This window comes from Mustelus asterias, chromosome 15 (genome assembly GCF_964213995.1).
Source record: "Mustelus asterias chromosome 15, sMusAst1.hap1.1, whole genome shotgun sequence".
Classification (NCBI taxonomy): Eukaryota; Metazoa; Chordata; class Chondrichthyes; order Carcharhiniformes; family Triakidae; genus Mustelus; species Mustelus asterias.
The window spans coordinates 14,769,988-14,795,450 of NC_135815.1; the positions used below are offsets into that span (position 1 = coordinate 14,769,988).

At 50.0% G+C, this 25,463-nt stretch overlaps 1 protein-coding gene across 2 annotated transcripts in view; it reads right to left on the reverse strand.

Annotated features, from left to right (window-relative positions):
- Positions 1-25,463, reverse strand: part of crim1 (cysteine rich transmembrane BMP regulator 1 (chordin-like)) — a 217,651-nt gene that overhangs the window by 15,040 nt on the left and 177,148 nt on the right. The window contains exons 9-13 of one of the 2 annotated variants that reach the window (XM_078229544.1): positions 20,629-20,785; positions 15,894-16,015; positions 10,333-10,542; positions 7,426-7,638; positions 4,780-5,001 (exon numbers count right to left, since the gene is read on the reverse strand). In XM_078229544.1, coding sequence (XP_078085670.1) covers positions 4,780-5,001; positions 7,426-7,638; positions 10,333-10,542; positions 15,894-16,015; positions 20,629-20,785 — 924 coding nt within the window. Of the gene's footprint in view, positions 1-4,779; positions 5,002-7,425; positions 7,642-10,332; positions 10,543-15,893; positions 16,016-20,628; positions 20,786-25,463 lie in introns of both variants that reach the window. The other variant, XM_078229543.1, reaches the window with a different exon arrangement.

Here is a 25,463-nt window from a genome sequence, read left to right on the forward strand (position 1 = left end):
CCCGGGTTCGATTCCCGGCTTGGGGTCACTGTCTGTGCGGAGTCTGTACATTCTCCCCGTGTCTGCGTGGGTTTCCTCCGGGTGCTCCGGTTTCCTCCCACAGTCTGAAAGACGTGCTGGTTAGGGTGCATTGGCCGTGCTAAATTCTCCCTCGGTGTACCTGAACAGGCGCCAGAGTGCGGCGACCAGGGGATTTTCACTGTAACTTCATTGCAGTGTTAATGTAAGCCTTACTTGTGGCACGAATAAATAAATAAAATAAATTAAATATTGTGTGCAATGCAATCAGACGATTCAGGTTGTTTTGAGGATGGTTTGGGCTGATTACTTGGCGCAGATAGCACCCTCACAGAATAATAGATCAGTAAAGGTCATAATCTCATTCGGAGCATTCTGGCAGGGATCACCCCAGGGGTAAAGTGTAAAATGAAAAGATTCACGGAGTTTCTGTAATGTTGTTGCTGAATGGAGACAGGTTGCCAAAGGTTTTCATCACGTGATCACCATGTTTGAAGTTTGGTATTCTAGTATTTGTCCGGATGAGTCCAGGATACAATGTTTCAGCCACATGTCCCTCTTCCCAGCAAGGTTCATGTCCTGTTTTTAATTTTGTTCTTCATGCCACAGGGCTGCAGCTTGTCACTAGAGGGAGCAAGAACTCCACAGTGCGAAGAGAGCTATCCTATCAGTGGAATGTGGGTTACAGGAATGTGTGAGGGGATAAGAGGAGTGAGTGAGGGAGTAAGAGGAATTAATGAGGGTTGGAGGAGTGAGGGAAGGTTAGAGGAGTGAACAAGGGTTAGTGGAGTGCAGATTGGAGGAGTGAGGGTTAGAGGAGTGAGAGGTTAGAGGAGTGAGTGTTAGAGAGAGGGTTAGAGGAGTGAGGGTTAGAGGAGAGAGGGTTAGAGGAGAGAGGGTTAGAGGAGAGAGGGTTAGAGGAGTGAGGGTTAGAGGAGAGAGGGTTAGAGGAGTGAGGGTTAGAGGAGAGAGGGTTAGAGGAGTGAGGGTTAGAGGAGTGAGGGTTAGAGGAGAGAGGGTTAGAGGAGAGAGGGTTAGAGGAGTGAGAGTTAGAGGAGAGAGGGTTAGAGGAGTGAGGGTTAGAGGAGAGAGGGTTAGAGGAGAGAGGGTTAGAGGAGAGAGGGTTAGAGGAGTGAGTGAGAGAGGAGTGAAGGTTAAAGGAGTGAAGGTTAGAGGAGTGAGGGTTAGGGGAGTGAGGGTTAGGGGAGTGAGGGTTAGGGGAGTGAGGGTTAGGGGAGTGAGGGTTAGAGGAGTGAGAGTTAGAGGAGTGAGGGTTAGGGGAGTGAGGGTTAGGGGAGTGAGGATTTGGGGAGTGAGGGTTAGAGGAGTGAGGGTTAGGGGAGTGAGGGTTAGGGGAGTGAGGGTTAGAGGAGTGCGGGGTTGGAGGAGTGCGGGGTTGGAGGAGTGCGGGGTTGGAGGAGTGCGGGTTGGAGGAGTGCGGGTTGGAGGAGTGCGGGGTTGGGGAGTGCGGGGTTGGAGGAGTGCGGGGTTGGAGGAGTGCGGGGTTGGGGAGTGCGGGTTGGAGGAGTGCGGGGTTGGGGGAGTGCGGGGTTGGAGGAGTGCGGGTTGGGGGAGTGCGGGGTTGGAGGAGTGCAGGGTTGGGGGAGTACGGGGTTGTGGGAGTGCGGGTTGGAGGAGTGCGGGGTTGGAGGAGTGCGGAATTGGGGGAGTGCGGGGTTGGGGGAGTGCGGGGTTGGAGGAGTGCAGGGTTGGAGGAGTGCGGGGTTGGAAGAGTGCGGGGTTGGAGGATTCCGGGCTGGAGGAGTGCGGGTTGGAGGAGTGCGGTGTTGGGGGAGTGCGGGGTTGGGGGAGTGCGGGGTTGGAGGAGTGCGGGGTTGGAGTGTGGGGTTGGAGGAGTGCGGGGTTGGAGGAGTGCGGGATTGGAGGAGTGCGGGGTTGGGGGAGTGCGGGATTGGAGGAGTGCGGGGTTGGAGGAGTGCGGGGTTGGAGGATTCCGGGCTGGAGGAGTGCGGGTTGGAGTGTGGGGTTGGAGGAGTGCGGGTTGGAGGAGTGCGGGTTGGAGGAGTGCGGGTTGGAGGAATGCGGGGTTGGAGGAGTGCGGGTTGGAGGAGTGCGGGGTTGGAGGAGTGCGGGGTTGGAGGAGTGCGGGGTTGGAGGAGTGCGGGGTTGGAGGAGTGCGGGGTTGGAGGAGTGCGGGGTTGGAGGAGTGCGGGTTCGAGGAATGAGGGTTAGAGGAGTTCGGGGTTGGAGGAGTGCGGGTTAGAGGAATGAGGGTTAGAGGAGTGCGGGGTTGGAGGAGTGCGGGTTGGAGGAGTGCGGCGTTGGAGGAGTGCGGGTTGGAGGAGTGCGGGCTTGGGGGAGTGCGGGGTTGGGGGAGTGCGGGGTTGGAGGAGTGCGGGGTTGGAGGAGTGCGGGGTTGGGGGAGTGCGGGGTTGGGGGAGTGCGGGGTTGGAGGTGTGCGGTGTTGGAGGAGTGCGGGCTCGAGGAATGAGGGTTAGAGGAGTGCGGGGTTGGAGGAGTGCGGGTTAGAGGAATGAGGGTTAGAGGAGTGCGGGGTTGGAGGAGTGCGGGGGAGTGTACAGTGTGAACTGGCTGAATCAGAGAAATGATTAGGTTGAAACTTATTAACTGAAACAGGTAAGAACGGACTCAGAAGTTTTGACCCCTTCACTGGGTTATCACTAAAATGCAGCAGGCAGGTGGGTTTGGAGATTCTGGGAGTTATAGTTCACCCCTCGTTATGTTTATTCCAATGTCTAAATTTAACAATCAGCTTAATTGTATCAGCAGGAAGGCCTCAGGGGTGAAGGCTGAATGACTCCTTGCAGTTTTGTGATAAGGTGCTGATTTCCCACTGCCTTTTTGGTTCTATTATCGATAATTATTCTAACATGCGTGACTCTGAGTGATATTTAATGTTTATAATCACTGTTCTTATTAACAGAAGCTGGTTTCAGTGATGTCGGGGCTGGTGGATTAGTGAGATTGCAGATAGTGCGATGGAGATGGGGAGGAGGAGGGATGTGGTGACAACCACCCGATAGCTGGTGTTCCCCACAGCCCCAGGCTGGCAATGCAGTGCCACATCGGGACAAAGCACCATGCCTCCCAAGTCCAACTTGAGCTGGTCACAGCCGGCACGTCTGAATAATGGTTTCAATTGTGTCAGGAGGTGTGTGCCTCAGGGGTCAGAGACTGGGACCCCACCGGCCCTGATGACCAAGCCATGGGTTAAAACGGGGCTGTAAGAGAGGTTGGAGCTGGGCGCTGTGGATTTTGTTGTCCTTTCGTTCCTCGCTTTGGATGCATTGAATAATAAAGGAAGAAAAGGACTCATTGAGCTTGTCCGTACTGCAGACACAGCAGTCAGGAGCTCCCAGGACCTCTATGCTAATGTGTGTGTTAATCTGCCCTCATTAGCCGTATTTAGCAGAGAAGTCCGGAGAGGTCCAGAACAGAGCAGGAGCGACCTTGCTCAAAGTTTTCCTTCACTTGTTTCGAGGTGGGTTTAGCCGGTGCTCAGGAATCAGCCAGGAAGGCAGAGGGAGGGACTGACCACAAGAAAGTGTAAAGGGTCGCGAACGAAGCCCAGTCCATCACGCAAACCAACCTCCCAACCATCGACTCCGTCTACACTTCCCACTGCCTCAGAAAAGCAAAATCAAGGATGCCGAGGACATTCTCTCTTCCATCTTCTTCCGTTGGGAAAAAGATACAAAAGTCTTGAGATCACCGTACCAACCAATTCAAGGACAGCTTCTTCCCTGCTGCCAACAGACTTTTGAATGGACCTATCTTATATTAGGGAGAGGCGATGGCCTGGTGGTATTATTGCTAGACTATTAGTCCAGAAATTCGGCTAATGTTCTGGGGTCCCGGGTTCGAATCTCACCACGGCAGTTGGTGAAATTTGAACTCAATAAAAAACATCTGGAATCAAGAATCTACTGATGACCATGGAACCATTGTCGATTGTTGTAAAAACCCATCTGGTTCACTAATGTCCTTCAGGGAAGGAAATCTGCCGTCCTTACCCCGGTCTGGCCTGCATGTGACTCCAGAGCCACAACAATGTGGTTGACTCTCAACTGCCCTCAAGGGCAACTGGAGATGGGCAATAAATGCTGCCCAACCAGCAACGCCCATGTCCCACGAATGAATAAGAAAAAGTTAATCTTTCTCTACACCGAGCTATGACTGTAACATTCCATTCTGCACCCTCTCCTTTCCTTCTCCCCTATGTACTCTATGAACGGTATGTTTGACTGCATCCCAATACATGTGATAATAAATCAGATCAAATATCAGCAGGGGAGTAGTCTGTGCCCTGGATGTTGGAGTTAAAGTTTTAAAGTTTATTTATTAGTCACAAGTAAGACTTACATTAACACTGCAATGCAGTTGCTGTACAATTCCCCTAGTCTCCACAGTCCAGCACCTGTTTGGATCAATGCATCTAACCAGCATGTCTTTCAGAATGTGGGAGGAAACCGGAGCACCCGGAGGAAACCCACGCAGACACGGGGAGAAGGTGCAAACTCCACACGGACAGTGACCTAAGCCGGGAATCGAACCCGGGTTCCTGGCGCTGTGAGGCAGCAGTGCTAACCACTGTGCCACCGCGGCCACCCACAGTGAGTTCCAGTGATGACTATGGAAGAGTCATTGCCTGCTCGAGCTGTATCAATGTGCCCGAGATAGCAGGTGGCTCAAACACCAACACAACAAAAGCAGATGGTTCACTCCCTGACAGAGAGCTGCAAGCCTCTTCCCTTTGCTCCCTTCAGCGCTGTTACTCACCAATGCAGTAAGGGCAGCACTGCCCTTTCCGGAGGACGGGACGGGCACAGATGACAGCCGGACAGGACTCTGAGTAGCAGCTGATGATGCCCTCCATGCAAATGCAGCTGGTGCAGACGTTTGGCTTCCAGGACTCAGCTGCCAAGAAGATGTCACCTTCCTCGTTCTTGCAGTAACCAGGCATAGTCCTGTTGCTTGGTGACAAAGGCTGAAGGGGTTCATCTGGAGAAGGGAGTGAGAGATTTAAAAAAAAAATGAGGTCAACTTCCTCCAAACTGGAAACTGGACACCAAATGACAAAGTGGACTCGCTGCGTTCAGTAAGTAAATTGCTGGGTTTGTTTAGACCAGGGTCCCGTGTGTAAACGTGGTTCTGTATTCAGTCTCTGTTGGAACTCGCTGCCACATGGGGTCGAAATGAGACGATTAACACAGAACGGAGTTCCGGAGGGACAGAAAACTACGGGCCGGATTCTCTGACCCCACCCGCGGCTGGGGTTCTCCAGTCCCGCTGCAGTGAAAGGAGATTTGGCCGAGCGCCTAATTCTCCGTCCTCGCTGGTGGAGGCGACGGGGAGTGAGTGGCCGGAGAATTCCGGCCTGCGTTCATTCAGCGCCTTCCGTAAAGTCAGGATGACCTAACAGGTTTGACACAAATGTGGGAAACGCAGCAGCCAATCTGCGCATAGCAGGAACCCACCAACAGCAGAGCGATGATGGCCAGAGGATCTGCTTTTTTTTATAAAAGAAAAGTGATGGTTTAGAAAATGGTAAAAAGATGCAGTGACGAGAGAGGCCATTCAGCTCAGTAAATACTGCCCTTCCAAGTGTACAACCTGCTTGGGCTGTATTCATTGGCCTTTTGCCTCAGCACGATATCAGGAATTTCAGCTCACTGTTAGATCAGTTTACGGTTCAGTGAAATCGGTATTTGAGGTGCTAATTGGCAAAAAAAAATTCCATCAGTTAATCATTTGTAAAATGTTAAGTAAACATTCATTAAGTTCCGTGGCGGGGTCACATTAGTCCAATTCTGATGCATAAAAAAAAAACAGTTGATCCAAAGGATGCACCTACAAGGGAGGTTGAGTACTGAACTCCCGGCCGACACGACAAGTCAAAACTTCGGTGGCGTTTCCTCCAAGTTCCTGAGTACAACTGAAAGTCCCCCTGGAGAAGGTCCACCTGCACTGAGGAGCATGGGTAGGAACAGCAGCCGTGGCAACTACAGGTCAAAGGAAGCAGGAATCTGCCAGAGAGTCGGGCTAAGGACATGGCCAGAACAGCAGGAACAGGGACCGGTACCTGCTCAAAATGGCAGCAGTGCTTACCCATGCTCCTTAGGGCAGATTCAATCACCCTACAAAATTACATCGCGCATGCAGCACAGAAGCTGGCCATTTGGCCCAGCTGCTTTTTGCTCCATACTAGCCTCCTCCCCACCTCTCTTCACCTTGGTCATTTTTTTTGCATGGGTTTCCGCCGGATGCTCCGGTTTCCTCCCACAGTCTAAAGATGTGCAGGTTAGATTGATTGGCCGTGCTCAGTTGTCCCTTAGTGTCCCAAGATGTATAGGTTAGGGGAGGACTAGTGGGGGTAAATATGTAGGGTTACGGGGATAGGGCCTGGGTAAGATGTTCTGTCGGAGAGTCAGTGTACACTCGAAGGATTCACGTGAAAAGGCATATGGCACACTCGCCTTTATCAATGGGGGAATAGATTACAAAAGCAGAGAGGTCATGATGGAGTTGTATAGAACTCTGGTGAGGCCACAGCTGGAGCACTGTGTGCAGTTCTGGTCGCCACATTATAGGAACGACGTGAACACACTGGAAGGAGTGCAGAGGAGATTCACCAGGATGTTGCCTGGGATGGAGCATTTAAGTTATAAAGAGAGGTTGGATAGGCTTGGGTTGACTGAGGGGCGACCTGATCGAGGTGTACAAGATTATGAGGGGCATGGACAGGGTGGATAGGGAGCAGCTGTTCCCCTTGGTTGAAGGGTCAGTTATGAGGGGACACAAGTTAAAAGTGAGGGGTGGGAGGTTTAGGGGGGATTTGAGGAAAAACCTTTTTACCCAGAGGGTGGTGAGGGTCTGGAATGCGCTGCCTGGGAGGGTGGTGGAGGCGGGATGCCTCACATCCTTTACAAAAGTACCCGGATGAGTACTTGACGTCTCATTACGCAGAGAGTGGTTGGGGTGTGGAATGGACTGCCTGCAGTGATAGTGGAGTCAGACACTTTAGGAACATTTAAGCGGTTATTGGATAGGCACATGGAGCACACCAAGCTCGGCACAACATCGTGGGCCGAAGGGCCTGTTCTGTGCTGTACTGTTCTATAACATTCAAGGCTGTGGGCCAAATGCTGGCAAATGGGATTAGGTGGGCAGGTCAGTGCAGTCTCAATGGGCCGGAGGGCCTCTTCTGCACTGTGGGGATTCTATGGTTCTATTCCACGCAGCCCACACCCCCTCCACCCACCCACCGCCACCCTCCTTGTGCTCTGTTCTGATTGCTTCCTTTTGCCAATCAGCCCATCAACCCTCACTTGATTACACCCCTACGAAATGCCTTGCAATGCCGTACGACATCAAGGTCGCTACGTAAATGCAAGTTGTTGTGGTCAAGCTGGTTGCGAAACCTACCTGGGCACTGCGGGCAGCATGAGTCCGGAGTCCTGATGGGGTTCTGGCAGAGGATGGGCGGGCAGACCTCGGTGTCACACAGCACCCGGCCGCTGTGGCATGTGCACTGGGTGCAGGAGTCGATGTTCCAGGTCTCTCCTTCCACAAAGTACTCGCCGCCGGGAGCGTGGCAGATTGACGTATCGCTCAGCTCAGGCTTCCAAAGGCCAGAGTCTTCTGAGAACACAGGGAACAATTTGGTCACACACAAGGGTGGTCAGGGTGTGGAACACTTCACCACCAGCGGCCGTTGAGACGGCGACTTATTAACATCAATTGAAAGGGAACTGGTCAAACACCCCGGACATTCTCTCTTTCACCTTCTTCCGTCAGGAAAAAGATACAAAAATCTGAGGTCACGTACCAACTGACAGAGTGGCACGGTGGCACAGTGGTTCGCACTGCTGCCCCATAGTGCCAGAGATTCCCAGCTTGAGTCACTGTCTGTGTGGAGTTTGCACGTTCTCCCCATGTCTGCGTGGGTTTCCTCCGGGTGCTCTGGTTTCCTCCCACAGTCCAAAGATGGTGCGGGTTAGGTTGGTTGGCCGTGATAAATTGCCCCTTAGTGTCGGGGGGGGGGGTTAGCTGGGGAAAATGTATGTAGTTATGGGGATAGGGCCTGGGTGGATTGTGGTTGGTGCGGACTCAATGGGTCGAATGGCCTCCTTCTGCACTGTAGGGATTCTATGACTCAAGAACAGCTTCTTCCCTGCTGCCATCAGACTTTTGAATGGACCTACCTCGCATTAAGTTGATCTTTCTCCACACCCTAGCTATGAGTGTAACACTACATTCTGCACTCTCTCCTTTCCTTCTCTATGAACGGTAAGCTTTGTCTGTATAGCACGCAAGAAACAATACTTCTCACTTAATACTAATACTTGTGACAATAAACCAAATCATAAAAAGAGAAGACTATTAAAATATACGAAGAAAGGGTAGGGAAATGAAACTTGAGCAGATAAGTCAGAGCGATAGGCCGGCACTTACACAGGTATGGGATCAATGGCTTCCTTTTGTGCTGCAAATTCTTTCAGTTTATGAATTAAAAAGTTGTAATATATCAGAAATGAATTTCTTTACAACACTAAGTCAGGCTGCTCCTGTGACATGTTTACCAACGCAGGGACTTATGATCCATCATATCAGTGAAATATATAAAAGGACACAGCACCATTAACTCTCAGGGTGGGATTTTCCGGGTGGGATTTTCCGGCCGCGCTCGCCCCCAAGACCGGAAAATCCCGCCCGAGGTCAGCAGACCTTTGCCAAGTCCTGTCCCACCCGCTATGATTCCTGTGGCGGGCGGGACTGGAAAATCCCGCCCTCAGTGTAATTTGGCTCAATGTCCGTTACTCTGAGACGCTCCAGGCTTCAACTGGAGGGGCCAATGAAACGGCAGAAGCCGCTGAATGATGGATGACCCACCGCGGCGGTTCAACGTCCAACGCCATCCTCTAAGTAGGAGGTGGCCATTTGGCCCATCCGTGGCTGCTGCTGGCTCTTTGCAGGATCAATCCGAAACAGAAACTGCTGCTGGATCTGTAAAGTCCCAGGTTCAGTCCCTAGTCTGTGCTAACTTTACTGATGGCAGCCTATAGATACACTGGGTCTTCATGCTCCTGGGGTAAGAGACAAAAACTGATCCTTCCCTTTACCAGATGTCAGCTGCCTTAATGCTTGGTGAGAAATAGTCACCTGGCAATGATTTTCCCCGAGAAGCTAACCAGTGGCCAGATGACCGCTCACTCTCCAAGGATTGATGGCGGGTGGGCTCTGGAAACTGGAGGCCCATCAGGAAGTCATCATAGAATCCCTGCTGTGCGGAAGAGGCCATTCGGCCTATTGAGTCAGTACTAACTCTCCAACAGAGGAACTCACCCAGGGGCCTTTCCCCCGTCCTATCCCCGTAATCTCCAGCATGGAAGAGGCAACAGGCTGCCTTTGCAGGTTAGAGAGAGAGAGAGCGGGGGCTCCTCCATGTTCACCCTCCATCCTCCTCAACCTGCTGTGGGGCTGAGGGGCCATCAACATGGGCCCGAACGGGCAACTCACCGTTTGTAACCATTCTGACCCTGATCCCACCACTGGGAAAATGCCCCAGGGGTGGGCAGATGCTGACAAACCGGCACCATGGCTGATGATGCAAAATGACATGTTCGCCTGACTCCATTCTTAACCCACTGGGCGGGTGGGTGGGGGAAAATTCTATCTCGACTTTCTTGTCCCGAGACCCCGTTCATCACGGATATGTGTGTCTGGGATAAGGAAGCCGGTTCAACAGTGTAGTTGGTGAAGCTTTATCACTTGAAGATGGACTTCTGGAACACAACCGCAACCATGTTTTGTATAAAAGCAGTTTTAGTATCACACAGCAGGATGCATTTTCCCACTCATCAATTAGCGCAGTGTTTTACTATCAATTAGCAGCTGACTACAGCTAATGCTTATCTGAACAAGCCTCGAAGCTGAACTCAATAAGATAACAGGAGATACTTCAGTGATACCAGCAAAGCAGCCTCTAAAATGAATCTATGAGCCTGGCATATTGGATTAACATTTATACACAGCCGGTGCTCAGTGACCCTGACATTTTAGATTTAGCACACACCAAAATGCTGAGAGTCTTATTAATAATAGTTATTACTCTGAATAAATTTCACCAAACACAGAAAATGTTTCTGTTCCACAGATAAGGGCATTGCTCTTTGAGAGCCTGCTGCAAAGTGAAGGACCAAATGACCTCTTTCTGTGCACTAGAGTGAAGTGGTCAGAGGCAAGTCCTTATTTAGGGCCCATGTTAATGAAAATGCCCCTCACCCACTGCCCCCACAAAGGATGAGGATGGTTTAGTTAGATGCTCCTTACCTGGGCATGATGGGCAGCATTGTCCAGGGCGAATGGTAGGATTTCCACAGTTGGGCACAGAACAGGTGATGAGGGCGCACATCTCACGCCCACTGTAGCAGTAACACTCGCGGCAACCGTCGTGCCAACTCTCTCCAGTCTCATGTCGCCGTCCGTCCATGGACAAGCAGGAGCCCGTCTTGACCGGGGGCATGATGGTTGTGGGCACATCTAGACGTTAAGAATGGCACAAACCAGAGTTATCCATTGTGTAGGCCTTGTCCCTCCCTCTCAACCACACGGCCTTTCCATACCTGAGCAGGCCCACTGTGACTCTGTGCACAGGAAGAGCAGCAGAGGCCATTCGGCCCCTCACGCCTGCCCCGCCATTCAATTCGACTGATTCCGGGGATGAAAGGGTTGATGTATGAGGAGCGATTAAGCAGTTTGGGCTTATGCTTGCTGGAGTTTAGAAGGATGAGGGGGGGGATCTGATCGGGATATATAAAATTTTAAAAGGGATCGATAAAGTAAATGTCGACCAAATGTTTCCTATTATGGGGCAATCTCGAACAACAGGTAACAGGTATAGGTTGGGAGGCAGTAGAATTAAAACTGAGATGAGCAGGTGGCACAGTGGTTAGCACTGTTGCCTCACAGTGTCAAGGACCTGGGTTCGATTCCTGGCTTGGGTCACTGTCTGTGTGGAAGCTGCACATTCTCCCCATGTCTGCGTGGGTTTCTGCTGGGTGCTCCGGTTTCCTCCCACAGTCCAAAGATGTGCGGGTTTGGTGGATTGGCCATGATAAATTGTCCCTTATTGTCAGTGGGACTAGCTAGGGTAAATGCATGTGGTTATGGGGATAGGGCCTGGGTGGGATTGTGGTTGGTGCAGACTCAAGGAGCCGAATGGCCTCCTTTTGCACGGTAGGATTCTATAATTTTATGAACTGCTTCTCGCAGAGGGTGGTGAATTTGTGGAACTCGCTGCCCCACAGCGCGATGGAGTCTGAATCATTGAATGGCTTCAAGAAGGAGATAGATGTATTTCTAATGAAAAAAAGGGATAAGGGGATATGGGGAACAGACGGGGAGGTGGATTGGAGACCAGGGGGAGATCAGCCATGATCTGGTTGAATGGCGGAGCAGGCTCAAACGGGCCGAATTTGCTGACTTCTGCTCCTGATTCCTATGTTCCTAGATCGTGGCTGTTCTGCTTTCAAACCATGGGGAAAATAATACTCTCTGTGAAATCATAGCAGAGCATAAAAAAGCAACTTAAATTGCTATGGCGCGTTTTATAACCTCAGGACGTTCCAAAGTCAGTGAAATACCATTGCTGTTATAATGTAGGAAGTGTGGCAGCTAATTTATGTGCATCAAGCTCTCACTAACACCCCACTGAGATACATGACCATTTTTAGTGATGCTAACTGAGGGGCAAATATTGACCAGGGTGCCAGCAATAACCCCCCTGCTTTTCTTCGAAACAGAACTGTGGGATCTTGGGTTTCCTCATCTCATCCGAAAAGATACACCTCCGATACTGCAGTACTCCCTCATGCCACAGATTAGGTGGAGTGGCTTGAACTCTTGACCCAGGGATGAGCGTGCTGAGCCCAAAGGTTTCTTTACTTCTTCCCTAGTCTCAGCCCTTAATGACATTTCTTAAGGCAGTACGACATTGTTTCCATTCTCCACCTCAGAGCTCTCTGAGTGAGGTTGTAAGTTAGGGTCAAATGGAGGGAAGGTTTGTATTGCAGGAACACGTCCACTTTGAGTTGGACTGAGGCCACACAACCTCCGATCACGGATGTAACGGACAGGAAAGTGTTTCTGATGACTGAAGGGTCAACAGGCAGGGGGCACAGATAAGAACCTGAGGAAAAATCTTTTTTGACAATGAATGGTTAGGATTTGGAATGACACGGATTCAGATTTAACGGGAGCCTTCAAGTGGGATTTAGATAAATACTTGCAAGAGAAAAAAAGATAGGGAAAAAGCAGGGGAGTGGAGCAATATGATTACTCTTCGAAAGCTGCTACAGACTTGATGGGCTGAACCATTTGATGATTGACCCGGGTTCGATTCTGGCCTCGGGTCTCTGTCTGTGTGGAGTCTGCACATTCTCCCCGTGTCTGCGTGGGTTTCCTCCGGGTACTCCGGTTTCCTCCCACAGTCCAAAAGATGTGCAAGTTAGGTTGATTAGCCATGGTAAATTCTATGGAATCCCTACTGCCAGATCACAGAGGCCTGGGGGAAGGTCAGATGAAGGTGACAGATCATGGGGAGCAGGTGGGGTGATGACGGGATGGTCGGGCAGTGATGGGGGTCAGGAAATTGTGCAGATGTTGTTTGGGAGGGGGTGGATTGGGTTAACTAATGGTTTAACCTGTCGGGCCCAGGAAGGAACACTCCTGTTCCTCCCGGTCCACAAGCTGTACAATAAAGTTGTTTTGCCTTGCGCCCTTCCTGCCTCCTTTCCACACCTGAAGCTCGCAGCCTCCTTCAAAAGGTTTCAGTGATCAACCTGTATCCCTGAGAGTGGATTGGTTGCCTGACCCATCCATTAAGATGGTGTTTAATGCAGGTTGGGATCCCGTGTGAAATGTTTTAACATTTTCGCTTCTCACCTGGTACAAACTCACCCGTTTATTGGGGATTAAATATAATCTCAAGGCTTTTTTCCTATAACTGTGCAGCATAACACCATAAAACCTTGGATGCCCTTTCAAGTGGAGACTTTCAGTCAGTCGTTGCTGGGGGGACGAAGCTCACCAACCCAGGACATGCTGAATGTTCAGCTCAGTGAGGTCAATTCCCCATTGATTCTGGTGACAAATAACTCGCTGAAATCAATGGCTTGATTAAATAAATCTGTCCAGATAGCCCAATGTTCATCGTGTTGGGCAGACACAGCTGGACATCTGCCTGCTGAACATATTTCTGCTCTTTCTTGTAGTGACACTTGGAGGGCACAATGCCACCAGTTAGAACATGCCTTCTTGCAAGGCTAAAAATGACAACAAACATTTCTTTACTCATTCATAAATATATCTGCATATATTGTGCATTTGAGAAAAAAAAAGATAATAAAATCAAAAATAATATCTGAACTTCCATCCTGTATAATTTACTCCTGGCTCCATCTAGAATTCACGTGCAGGACCGGGGTAATAAGCAGCCCACTTGATTGGCACCCCATCCAAACACATTCACTCTCTCCACATCAACGCACAGTAGCAGCCGTGTGTGCCATCCGCAAGATACGCTGCAGGAACTCAACAAGGCTGCTCAGACAGCACCTTCCAAATCCGTGACCTCGACCATCTAGAAGGACAAAGGCAGCAGACACCTGGGAACAACCACCACCTGGAAGATCCCCCTCCAAGCCACTCACCATCCTGACTTGGAAATATATCATGATGTGGAGGTGCCGGCGTTAGTCTGGGGTGGGGCACAGTAAGAAGTCTCACATCACAGGTTAAAGTCCAACAGGTTTCTTTTGGAATCACGAGCTTTCAGAGCGCTGCTCCTTCCTCAGGTGAGTGGACAACTCACCTGATGAAGGGGCAGCGCTCCGAAAGCTCGTGATTCCAAATAAATCTGTTGGACTTCAACCTGATGTTGTGAGACTTTTTACTGGAAATATATCGCCGTTCCTTCACTGCAGTTGGGTCAAAATGTGGGAACTCCCTCCCTAACAGCACTGCGGGTGTACCTACAAAAATGGTCTGTAGCGGTTCAAGAAGGCAGCTCACCATCACTTTCTCAAGGGCAATTAGGGATGAGCAATAAATACTGGCCTAGCCAGCCATGCCCATGTGAAAGAATTTTTAAAAAGTAGGAACAGGAAGCTATCTGGAGGTCAATTGGACAATTCAACAAAGGGCAACTTTAAAATAATACAATTTGGGATATTAAGAGGCATGTGAAATTTTTTAAAGAAAAAAATATGGGTTGAATATTTGACTGTTTGTATGGAGTCACTGATCAAGCAAATGACCTAAATAAATTCCTGCTCCCGACAGCGACAATGCTTTCAAATGGTTTGAGGTGAAGTGGTTAACGTAACTATGCTACCAGGCTCCTTGGAGAGAATCAAATTAGGTCAGGAATACACATTGGGCTGTGATGAGTTCCTATGTTTTATTTATCTCTTTTCTTCTTCACCTCCCCTCGCATCTCCGACTGGCACCAGCTCCCAAACGATGAGCGTTTTTCTACAATGCCCTCCAACGCCTCGCCCCCCCCCAGTCACACACCTGCAAATTGCGACAGAGGGCAACACAGGTGAGCCCTGATCCTGTCCTCACCTGGCTCTGACATCTCTTGTACCTTTGCCAGGGGTCACAGGACACCTGGGGGATCTTTGTTTTAGAGTCATAGAGGTCATAGAGGTTTACAGCATGGAAACAGGCCCTTTGGCCCAACTTGTCCATGCCGACCTTTTTTTTTAAACCCCTAAGCTAGTCCCAATTGCCTGCGTTTGGCCATATCCCTCTATACCTGTCTTACCCAGTAGTTGTCTAAATTTTTGTACCACTTGCTTTAATCATTCCACTGATCACCACCCTAGAAATTTTGCCAATCTTAAAAAACATTGTTGTCCGATTACCAATCTTCCTACCAGTGAAGATCATAGAATAGAATCCACATATTTACCCTGCTCATTCCCTTGACACTAGTGTCAATTTAGTATGGCCAATGCACCTAACCTGCACATCTTTGGACTGTGGGAGGAAACTGGAGCACCCGGAGGAAGCTCATGCAGACACGGGGAGAATGTGCAAACTCCACACAGATAGCAGCCCAAGGCCGCAATCGAACCTGGGTCCCTGGCGCTGTGAGGCAGCAGTGCTAACCACTGCGCCACCGTGCCGCCCAAAATACGTCCCAATTTGAATGTTAACATCCTCCTCTTTGCTCCCTTTCTCTGTGACCTAATGAGATCTCTGTTCTCCTCCAGGTCTCATCTCTCGAGCATCCCCAATTTCATTTATTTCGCCATTGACAGCTGTGCCTTCAGTTGCTAGGGCCCTCAGTCCTAGAACTTCCTCCCTGAACCTCTCCCTCTTCCTGTCGGGTGGTTCCGAAAACCTCACGAGTGCTGAGGCAGAGGAAAGATGCCATAGTGATGGACGGAGCTCTGACACCTCAGCAGCTTTATCGGGAGTCGTCGGAAAAGGGCCTGTTATTTACTCAGTAAATCTACAGACATAAAACAAAACCTTGGAACCAGGATATAGCCACTCCTAGGAATGCACATTCCATCCACTTACCCACACACCAAAGCCCTCCTAGAGGCAGTCTGCAACATATAAAGGGTACCTTTACCGGACGAGTGATTAGCTTCTGCTCTCCTGTTCACTCAAGGGAGTTGAGTAGGATCAAAGCCCTTTCAGGAAAGGTGCCTTTGTTGAAGATGACTATCTTAATTAACAGGAGAACAGACACTACAATTTTCCTTGGGCCTCAGAGAAATGGGATTCACATTAGCGCCTGATAATTATTATCTTTTTCCTTAAGCCCAGTATGACAACAGCTCAGTGCGCCAGGTAAAAGCAATTAGCTCCCCTACCCTTGCACTTGCAGATAAGGCAGCCATAAATGTCTTGCTCGAATCCCATTGGACAATACTTGTCACATGGACGCTCTGGGCACTTCTTGCAGCGACAGATATCACAGTTATGTTTGTTCTTCCTGTTTTTTTTTTTAAAAAAAAGAAAAGGTATTGAAGAAAGTGATTTCCAAAACAAGCAAGGCTGCCTATTGCAATCTCAGTCAAAGATAAAGTCTCCAAAGTCGCAGATGACCAAAGGCTGCTCTCCCCTCTCAAACCCCTGGGTTAACCTGAGAACCACCACAACTCGGGCAAGGTTGAGAATAACCTCATGAATAACCTCAGCCGGTACGGGAATTGAACCCGCGCCGTTGGTTCTTAACGACAAGCCAATGGTTTCATGATCATTATTAATGAGAATAACACTTTGTCCCAGCCTTGTGAATTGATGCAGTTTGAATGAGAACACTCTCCCTCCCGCCCTCCCTTGAGGGTGTTTTGAACACATGCGTCAGGGGCCTTTGTCCAAGCCTCTGGATTACTAATCCACAAAGATTCCCAGTCTGCAATGGTCCCATGTTCGCATTCCAGTGAACCTGAGCAAAAAAAAGAAGTGTGCTTGCCGACATTGGAAAAGGGCAGGATTGGGCTTGATTGCAATGGCATCTACAGATGAACGGCTTGCCAACATACCACTCTTGATTGGCTTGCTGTAAACAGCATGTGTTTTTTTTCTGGAGAAAGCTATATAGTATAACAACACCACTGTCCCCGGTCTCAGGCTTCTACTCGCGTAATCGGTGCATCTTAACATCTCCCCACATCATCGGAATTCATTTCAACATCTAGATGTTATCGGAACGCCGCTTAGGTATGGCTTGAGATCAGAGCATTGATATGAGCGATGTCTGCTAAAATGTTTTGCTTTCTTTCGCAGATCCGACGGAATCCAGAATTTGTTTTTTTTAGAAAATCTTTCTGCCTGGTTGGAAAAGGAGAAATGCTCCAGTGATGGTTCAGTGAGTCGATGCACCACATGGTGTGGCGCTGATCATTCTAGACCAGGCAAGTCTGAGCTTTCATTCCTACTATGTGTTCAGTTAGCTGATTAGATCTGGAGCACCAATAACACACAGATAGCAGGCTATTACAGGGCAATAATAAAGAACCAGGAGCTTACAGGTCAGTAACATTTAGCCTAGAGTATGTTAAAGGCAATACCTGCTAGGCCACACTGAGGGTGATCGATACTGCAGTGAAATTATTATTCCATAGAAAGTTACAGGAAAATGCCACACATCTTAGTTATGATGTGGAGATAGAAACATGGAAACATAGAAGATAGGAACAGGAGGAGGCCATTCGGCCCTTCGAGCCTGCTCCACCATTCATCACGATCATGGCTGATTGTCCAACTCAATAGCCTAATCCTGCTTTCTCCCCATAACCTTTGATCCCATTCACCCCAAGTGCTATATCCAGCCGCCTCTTGAATACATTCAAGAGGCGACACGGTAGCACAGTGGTTAGCACTGCTGCTTCACAGCTCCAGGGACCCGGGTTCGATTCCTGGCTCGGGTCACTGTCTGTGTGGAGTTTGCACATTCTCCTCGTGTCTGCGTGGGTTTCCTCCGGGTGCTCCGGTTTCCTCCCACAGTCCAAAGATGTGCGGGTTAGGTTGATTGGCCAGGTTAAAAAAAAAAAAATTGCCCCTTAGAGTCCTGGGATGTGTAGGTTAGAGGGATTAGCGGGTAAAATATGTGGGGGTAGGGCCTGGGTGGGATTGTGGTCGGTGCAGACTCGATGGGCCAAATGGCCTCCTTCTGCACTGTAGGGTTTCTATGATTTCTATGATTTCTACATTCAATAAGATGCGGGCGTTGGACTGGGGTGAACACAGTAAGAAGTCTCACAACACTAGGTTAAAGTCCAACAGGTTTATTTGGAATCACGAGCTTTCGGAGTGCTGCTCCTTCATCAGCTGAATGGGCACTCATCTGGCGAAGGAGCAGCGCTCCGAAAGCTCATGGTTCCAAATAAACCTGTTGGACTTTAACCTGGTGTGGTGAGACTTCTTATTTTAGTTAACTCTGGATCTCCAAAAGCGTCGCTTGCAGTAACAATAACAACTTACGTTTATATAGCGCCTTTAATGTAATGAAATGTCCCAGGTCACTTCACAGGAACATTATGAAACAAAATATGACACTGAATCGCGTCATGGGATATGCGGTCAGATGTCCAAAAGCTTAGCCATAGAAGTAGGAGTGTCTTAAAGGAGCGGACAGAGGCGGAGAGGTGCAGTGAGGGTATTCCAGAGATTAGGGCCGAGGTAGTTAAAGGTATGGATACTGGTAGGTACGGCGATTAAAAATCAGGGTGCTCAAAAGGCTAGGTTCCGAGGAGCACGGGTCTCTCAGAGGCTTGTGGGGATGGAACTGAATGCACAGATAGGATGGGGGTGAGGACATGGAAAGACTTGAAAATAAGGATGAGAATTTTAAAATCAAGGCATTGCTTGACCGGAATTCAATGTGGGTAGCGAGAGTGCGAGGGTGATAGTGGGACAGGAGTTGGTGCACGTGAGGACACAGCAGCAGAATTCTGGATGACCTCAAGCTTATGAGGGTGGAATGCGGGAGAGCAGCCAGGAGTGTGTCGGAATAGTCGGGTCGAGAACTAGAGAAGGCAGGAGCGAGGCTTTCAGCAGCAGCTGAGCAGGGACAGGTGTGAAGTTGGGCGATATTGTTGACGAAGTAAACTGGGCAGAATTTCATGCAGGCAACAGGAGTCTCGCCTGGCGGCTGGAGAGAGAAAGCTGTCCCCTCCGTGTCCCCTCATTTTGAGCGGATTCAGAGCCACTTGTCAGCGGCAGGCCTTCCCCGGGATCAAGGGCTAATCAGAGGCCGATAGCTCTTGTTGCTAGGTAACTGATGGGATGCTCTCAGTGGGCCTTCCTCTATTTCCTGATGTTGGATCCCTCAATCAAGCACTGAGCGCCTTTGAACAAGGGACCCACCGCACCCCAGAAGCCTTCAAGCAACTCCGACAGGGTTTGGATTTTGGGCTTCCCTTTGCGACACCACAGTGTGAGTGAACGATGCTACAATGGTGACGCAATCATACCACAGAAAGTTACAGGAAAAGGCCACATTGTAGAATCCCTGCACTACAGAAGGAGGCCATTCGGCCCATCGAGTCTGTACTGACCGCAATCTCACCCAGGCCCTATTCCTGTAACCCTACACATTGACCCTGCTAATCCTCCTGACACTGACGGGCAATTCAGCATGGCCAATCAACCTAACCCGCACATCTTCGGACTGTGGGAGGAAACCGGAGCACCCGGAGGAAACCCACGCAGACACGGGGAGAACGTACAAACTCCACGCAGACAGTGACCCAAGCCGGGAATCGAACCCGGATCCCTGGCGCTGTGAGGCAGCAGTGCTAACCACTGTGCCACTGTGCTGCCCCGATAGTTAATCCTGGATCTCCCAGAGGGGGAGCCCCCGCCCGCCAATGGGGGAGGGAATGTCAAGCAGTGGCAAAGTGAGAGCCTTGAGTGGGTATTAATTGCCCTTTTAAGGGCTTTAATGGACAGCAGGGAGGCAAGGTGGTCATGAGTCTTCCCACCTCAGACTTAATCAGGGAAGAGGCAGGGGGAAGGCAGCGGGGTGGGTACCCACGTGCCACCCTCCCAGCCAATCCAATGCCCCCTCCCCCAACAGAATCCTCTCTAGGGGAAAGAGCATTGAATTCTGCCCCCCAAGTCAGCACACACTACTTTATAAGCATTATAGCCTGGAATGCATAACGTCCTTCCCTACTGTGCGAGGGTGGAATTCTGTGTAATTGTCTTTGTGAGGCCACCAGGTCCAATTACTGTAAACACAGTCTGAGATGAATTGCTGAAGCAAGTTTGTAGTTTGGCAGCTGGGAGAAGCCAGGAAGAAATGACTTTTTGTTAAAGATATATATACATATATATATATATATATCCATCTGTTTAGTCTGATTTATTGCTGTTTAATGAAAATGAACCAATTTGGAGTGAGTGTGACTTACTCTTCCAAGTGTGATCTGTGTTATGGCAGGCACCCAGCACTTACTGGATTTTATGGATGTAAATCAGCCCGAGTCTTCGGTGCTGTGGAAAGGCAAATGGGGGGCGGCGGGGGGGGGGGAATGGTGGAGGATCCTTAAGGTGTGTTAAGTGTGGGCAAGGTTGCGAACTGATGGGATGTGGTTTCAGATTCAGCGCCCCGTCCACAGTTTCACAAACTGAAACAAGCAAGCGTCACCCTTAATTTGTGACCCATTGCGAATTGGGGACAAGTGTGTGAAAATCTCAAGGGTGCGGCGTATGATATGCGGCCGATCGGATGCCACTGGCTTTACGGTCCCCTGTTAAGAGTTTTAACAACAACCAGGTTAAAGTCCAACAGGTTTATTTGGTAGCAAATGCCATTAGCTTTCGGAGCGCTGCTCCTTCGTCAGATGGAGTGGATATCTGCTCTCAGGATATGCCCTGTTTGGGAGCAGATATCCACTCCATCTGACGAAGGAGCAGCGCTCCGAAAGCTAATGGCGTTTGCTACCAAATAAACCTGTTGGACTTTAACCTGGTTGTTGTTAAAACTCTTACTGTGTTTACGGTCCCCTGCCAGAGTTGAAAGTTACCCCGATTAAGGCACATGCTGCGTTATTGGTAAATGCGAGTTGACATCGGTATGTAAACACCTGTACGTACATGTATCCAAAGGGACAGTACTTGTCGCAAACCACCGGTTTGCATTTCTTTGGTCGTGCACGGCACTGGCAGATCTCGCAGCCGTGTGCATCGGTCTGCAGGCCGAAGGGACAGTCCAAACCGCAGCCCGATATGAGGCCGGTACACAGCTCTTCTCCTGTAAAGAAGACAAAACCGCATTAAACTGAGCATTGTCAAGAAGAGGAAACAAGACAGGTTTGTGTCGTGGCTCTCGTGTATTTAGAGGACTCCTGAAGCAGGATGTTTAGCTGAGAGGTTGAGCGAATGTGAAAATTCGTAGCGCCAATTGGTGAATTTATGCTACTGCGCCCCAGGACCATTGACCTGGAGTCAGAATGAGAGGGGCACGGGGATGAGGGCAGCAGGTATTCCTGCCCGCAAGCAGTGGGTAGCCAATTAAAGGTCCTTAAAAGCCTATTCATAGAATCCCTACAGTGCAGAAGGAGGCCATTTGGCCCATTGAGCCTGCTCGGATCTTCGGATAAGCGTTCTCCAAGGCAGCCTACACGACAGCGCAGAGTCGCTGAGCAGAAACTGATAGCCAAGTTCCGCACACATGAGGACGGCCTAAACCGGGATGTTGGGTTTATGTCACACTATCAGTAACCCCCACAGCTTGCCTCCTGGACTTGCAGAATCTCACTGGCTGTCCTGTCTGGAGACAATACACATCTCTTTAACCTGTGCTTAATGCTCCCTCCACTCACATTGTCTGTATCTTTAAGACCTGGTTGGCTGTAGAGATTCGCATTCTAATCAGTATTCTGTAACCTGATTTTGTGTCTCTGTGCCCTGTTTGAGAGCAGATTTCCACTCCATCTGACGAAGGCGCAGCGCTCCGAAAGCGAATGGCATTTGCTACCAAATAAACCTGTTGGACTTTAACCTGGTGTTGTTAAAACTCTTACTGTGACAACAATTCCATCCAGGCCCTATCCCTGTGACCCCATGTATTTACCCTGCTAATTCCCCCTGACACTAAGGGACAATTCAGCATGGCCAATCAACCTAACCCACACATCTTTGGACTGTGGGAGGAAACCGGAGCACCCGGAGGAAACCCACGCAGACACGGGGAGAACGTGCAAACTCCACACAGACAGACTCCACCCGAGGCTGGAATTGAACGCGGGTCCCTGGCACTGAGAGGCAGCAGCGCTAACCCACTGTGCCACCATGCTAACCCACTGTGCCACCGTGCCAGCCACTGTCAGCTGCCCACTCCAACTTGCTACTTGTTCAGAACCGCAGAGTCGCCCGCTGGGGCTCCAGCTTTGCAAGCCCACCCAGCACACTCCATTGGTCAGTGAGCCCGCCCCCTGACCTCTAACTGACCACTTTGGGGGAAAATCACTGTGGGTGACTGTTCCCCTACGCAGCGCAGAGTTGTGACATCCATTTGGTCCAGGTATTGAGGTTCTGACTCAAAGTGCAAAATTCTGCCCCCTCCCCGGGAATTTAGCCTGTTAAACCCAGTTATACTGTCGGAATGTTCTCTGCCTTTTGGTAGAATAACTTGAAAGAAATTGGATCTTGAGGGTGACGTAAAACTCAGACTGGTGTCCACCTTTATTCAGATGAAGTGTTGTCCTATCCCTTGGTTTGGATGTTCCTCCTACACGCACTGTCACCTGACCCTCAACATCCGGGGAGTCAGTGGGGGGGGTGGGGGGGGGGGGGGGGGCGGTGGTGGTGGTGGAGTTCGTGTGGGGTTGATTGTGTTATTGGTGGATGGGCCAGGAGGGTAGGAGGGTCCGGAGGTGCCTGCTCCTTGAGTGAAGGTCTTTATCACCTAAGTGGGTGGGTAAACAACTGGCATCTGTTTCCTGTGACCCCAAACTTAAAAAAGGAAATAATTTTACAATTTCAGGACATCTTTTACGTCCTCAGGACGTCCTTAAGCACATCACGGTGGCGGCATTGTGGCACACTGGTTAGCACTGCTGCCTCACAGTTGCCAGGGACCCGGGTTCAATTCCGGCCTTGGGTGACTGTGTGGAGTTTGCTCGTTCTCCCTATGTCTGCGTAGGTTTCCTCCCACAGTCCAAAGATGTGCGGGTTAGGTTGATTGGCCATGCTAAATTGCCTCTTCGTGTCAGGGGAATAGCAGGGTAAATACGTGGGGTTACGGGGATAGGGCCTGGGTGGGATTGTCTTTGGTGAAGGCTCGATGGACTGAATGGCCTCCTTCTGTGCTGTCGGGATTCTATGATCACAGACAATTTGTAACTTTCAAAATAAATTACTCCTATTTTGTAGGCAACATTCGCAGACAACTATGAATCACAAAGTCCCGCAAACAGTAATCCGTATGCTCCCAGATTCTCGATATGAGTGGTCATGGGCGAGGAAAAATTGTTGGTTAAACGCAGGGAGAACTGATTACTCTTTATTAATTAGTAACATGGGACCTTCTAAGCCCAATCAGGCTGGTGGGACCTCAGCTTAATTTCTTAAGTGGATTGCAAAAGGCCAGCGAAATGACTTTCTCCGACCCTTTCCCTGAATTATTGAAGGAAAGTCTCAGCAGAGTGTGTTAACACCTGTCCCGAACAAATGACACCATTAATGTTGAAAATAGCGGAGCCTCCACTTTGTGCTACACCTTGTCGACCCAGTGATGTACTGTTCCAGCCTGGACCCCGACATCTACCACCTGGGAGGAAGGAGCTGTAGGTGCGTGGGAACACCACCCACTCCAAATCCCACACTAACCCCGCTTGGAACTACAACACATTTCCTTCATTAGCTTGGGAGTCAAAGTCCTGGAACTCCCTCCCTGACGGCATTGTGGGTGCATCCGCAATACACCGACCCCGCGGTGATTCAAGAAGGCAGCTCATCATCACTCCCTCAAGGGCAATTGGGAATGGGCAGTAAATGTTGGCCTTGCCAGTGATGCTCACGGCCCAGGAATAAATAAAACAAAGATAAAAGGACGCAGCGGTTTGCGCTGCTGAGTGGGAAACCTCCTGAGTGGGGAGGTGGGATGCCGGAGGGGAACCTTGCAATTCACATCCTCCCACCCCCCCGCCCCCCCCCCCCCCCCAATGTGGCATCAAAACCCACGGGAGGGGGAGTGTGGCATAAGGTTCAGGCCAACGTCATCACAAGTACTGCAGGGGGTCACAGAGAAGTTTAACCGTCAACCTTTCCAGGACTTGGTATGGTTTCCAATTCTGGCTGATTTTCTGCAGAATAATCCTTTGGCTGCAGTATGTATGATATAAAGGACACACTTCACCAACAACCATACATCTTCTACCATAGGGAATGGCAAGAGCAGCAACTCGATGGGGACACCATCACCTGGAGGTTCCCCTCTGGGTTACCCACACCAGAATTCCCTATCTAACATGATCATGGCAAACAGCGGCCTGAGCTTTTCAGATGGTGGGGGTCTGCGAGGGGGTTGATTGGGTGATCCGTGGATAGGCCAGGGTGGGAGGGAAGCCCTGAGGTGTCCAGTCCTTGAAGGGAGGGCTGGCCCCAGTCAAAAGCAATCTTTTGATGGAGCCTCACCCTCACCTTCCCACACAGGCTTTGGGATTGGTTATTTTTCTATTTCCCACCCTGATCAATCTGGTGCCCGCCAGAGGGAAAAGGCGCTTTAAGTGGCTGCTGAAGGACCTTAATTGAGGCAAGGTTGGGCTTCCTGTCCGAATCCCTGCCCGCCCCTCCGTACCAGGCGTGGGGATGGGGAGGTGGGATGCCGGAGGGAAACATTGCAATTCACATCCTCCCACCTCCCCACTCCAGTGTGGCATCAAAACCCGTGGGGGGAGGAGTGGGGGGGTGGGGGGCGTTGTGGAGTGTGGCATAAGGTTCAGGCCAGCGTCATCACAAGTACTGCGGGGGGTCACAGAGAAGTTTAACCATCACCTTCCCAGGACTTGGTATGGGCAACACCCATCTGAGGATGGAGTGGCATGGTGACACAGTGGTTAGCACTGCTGCCTCACAGCGCCAGGGACCTGGATTTGATTCCCAGCTTGGGTCACTGTCTGTGTGGAGTTTGCACATTCTCCCCGTGTCTGCGTGGGTTTCCTCCGGGTGCTCCGGTTTCCTCCCACAGTTCAAAGATGAGCTGGTTAGGTGCACTGGCCGTGCTAAGTTCTCCCTCAGTGTAACCCGAACAGGCACCGGAGTGTGGCGACTAGGGGATTTTCACAGTAACTTCATTGCAGTGTTAATGTAAGCCTACTTTGTGACACTAATAAATAAACTTTGAAGAAAGCTCGTCCAAGCTTTGCCCCGTCCCTTTCACTGAATGATGACACGTTGATTTACCTTCCTCCTCCCTTTGAACCTCTCTGATATCTCGAGACTGTGGGATGTGGCCCCCTTACCTTCAACAGTGTATAATCTCTTTAGGGAAAATAATACCCCTTTAACAGTGCCATACAGTCTCAACAGGCAGGCAATTATGTTAAACATGCAAAAGGGTTTTTTTAAAAAAAGAAAACATAACACACCTTTGATCATTTAATTGTAGCCTCTGACCTGAATGTTAATGACGCAGCTTTTAATGACCAACCAGCAGGTTAATTAACAAAATGCTGGGTGAGAATACACTTTTTCCATAACAATGTGGCAAGTGGAATTTTTATTGGGCCTTTGAAGCCTGCTTGTTGAACAAAAATATTCCGGCTCTGGGTAATATGCAGCCCGCAGTACAGCCTGTGTTCCTCATTCAGAGGAAGGAAAGTGGGATTAAACATAGCAAAGGAAGCCTAAGTTTACAGTTCTCGCTTAGAATCGTAAAATCCCAACAGTACAGAAGGAGGTCCCTTCAGCCTGTCGAGCCTGTACCC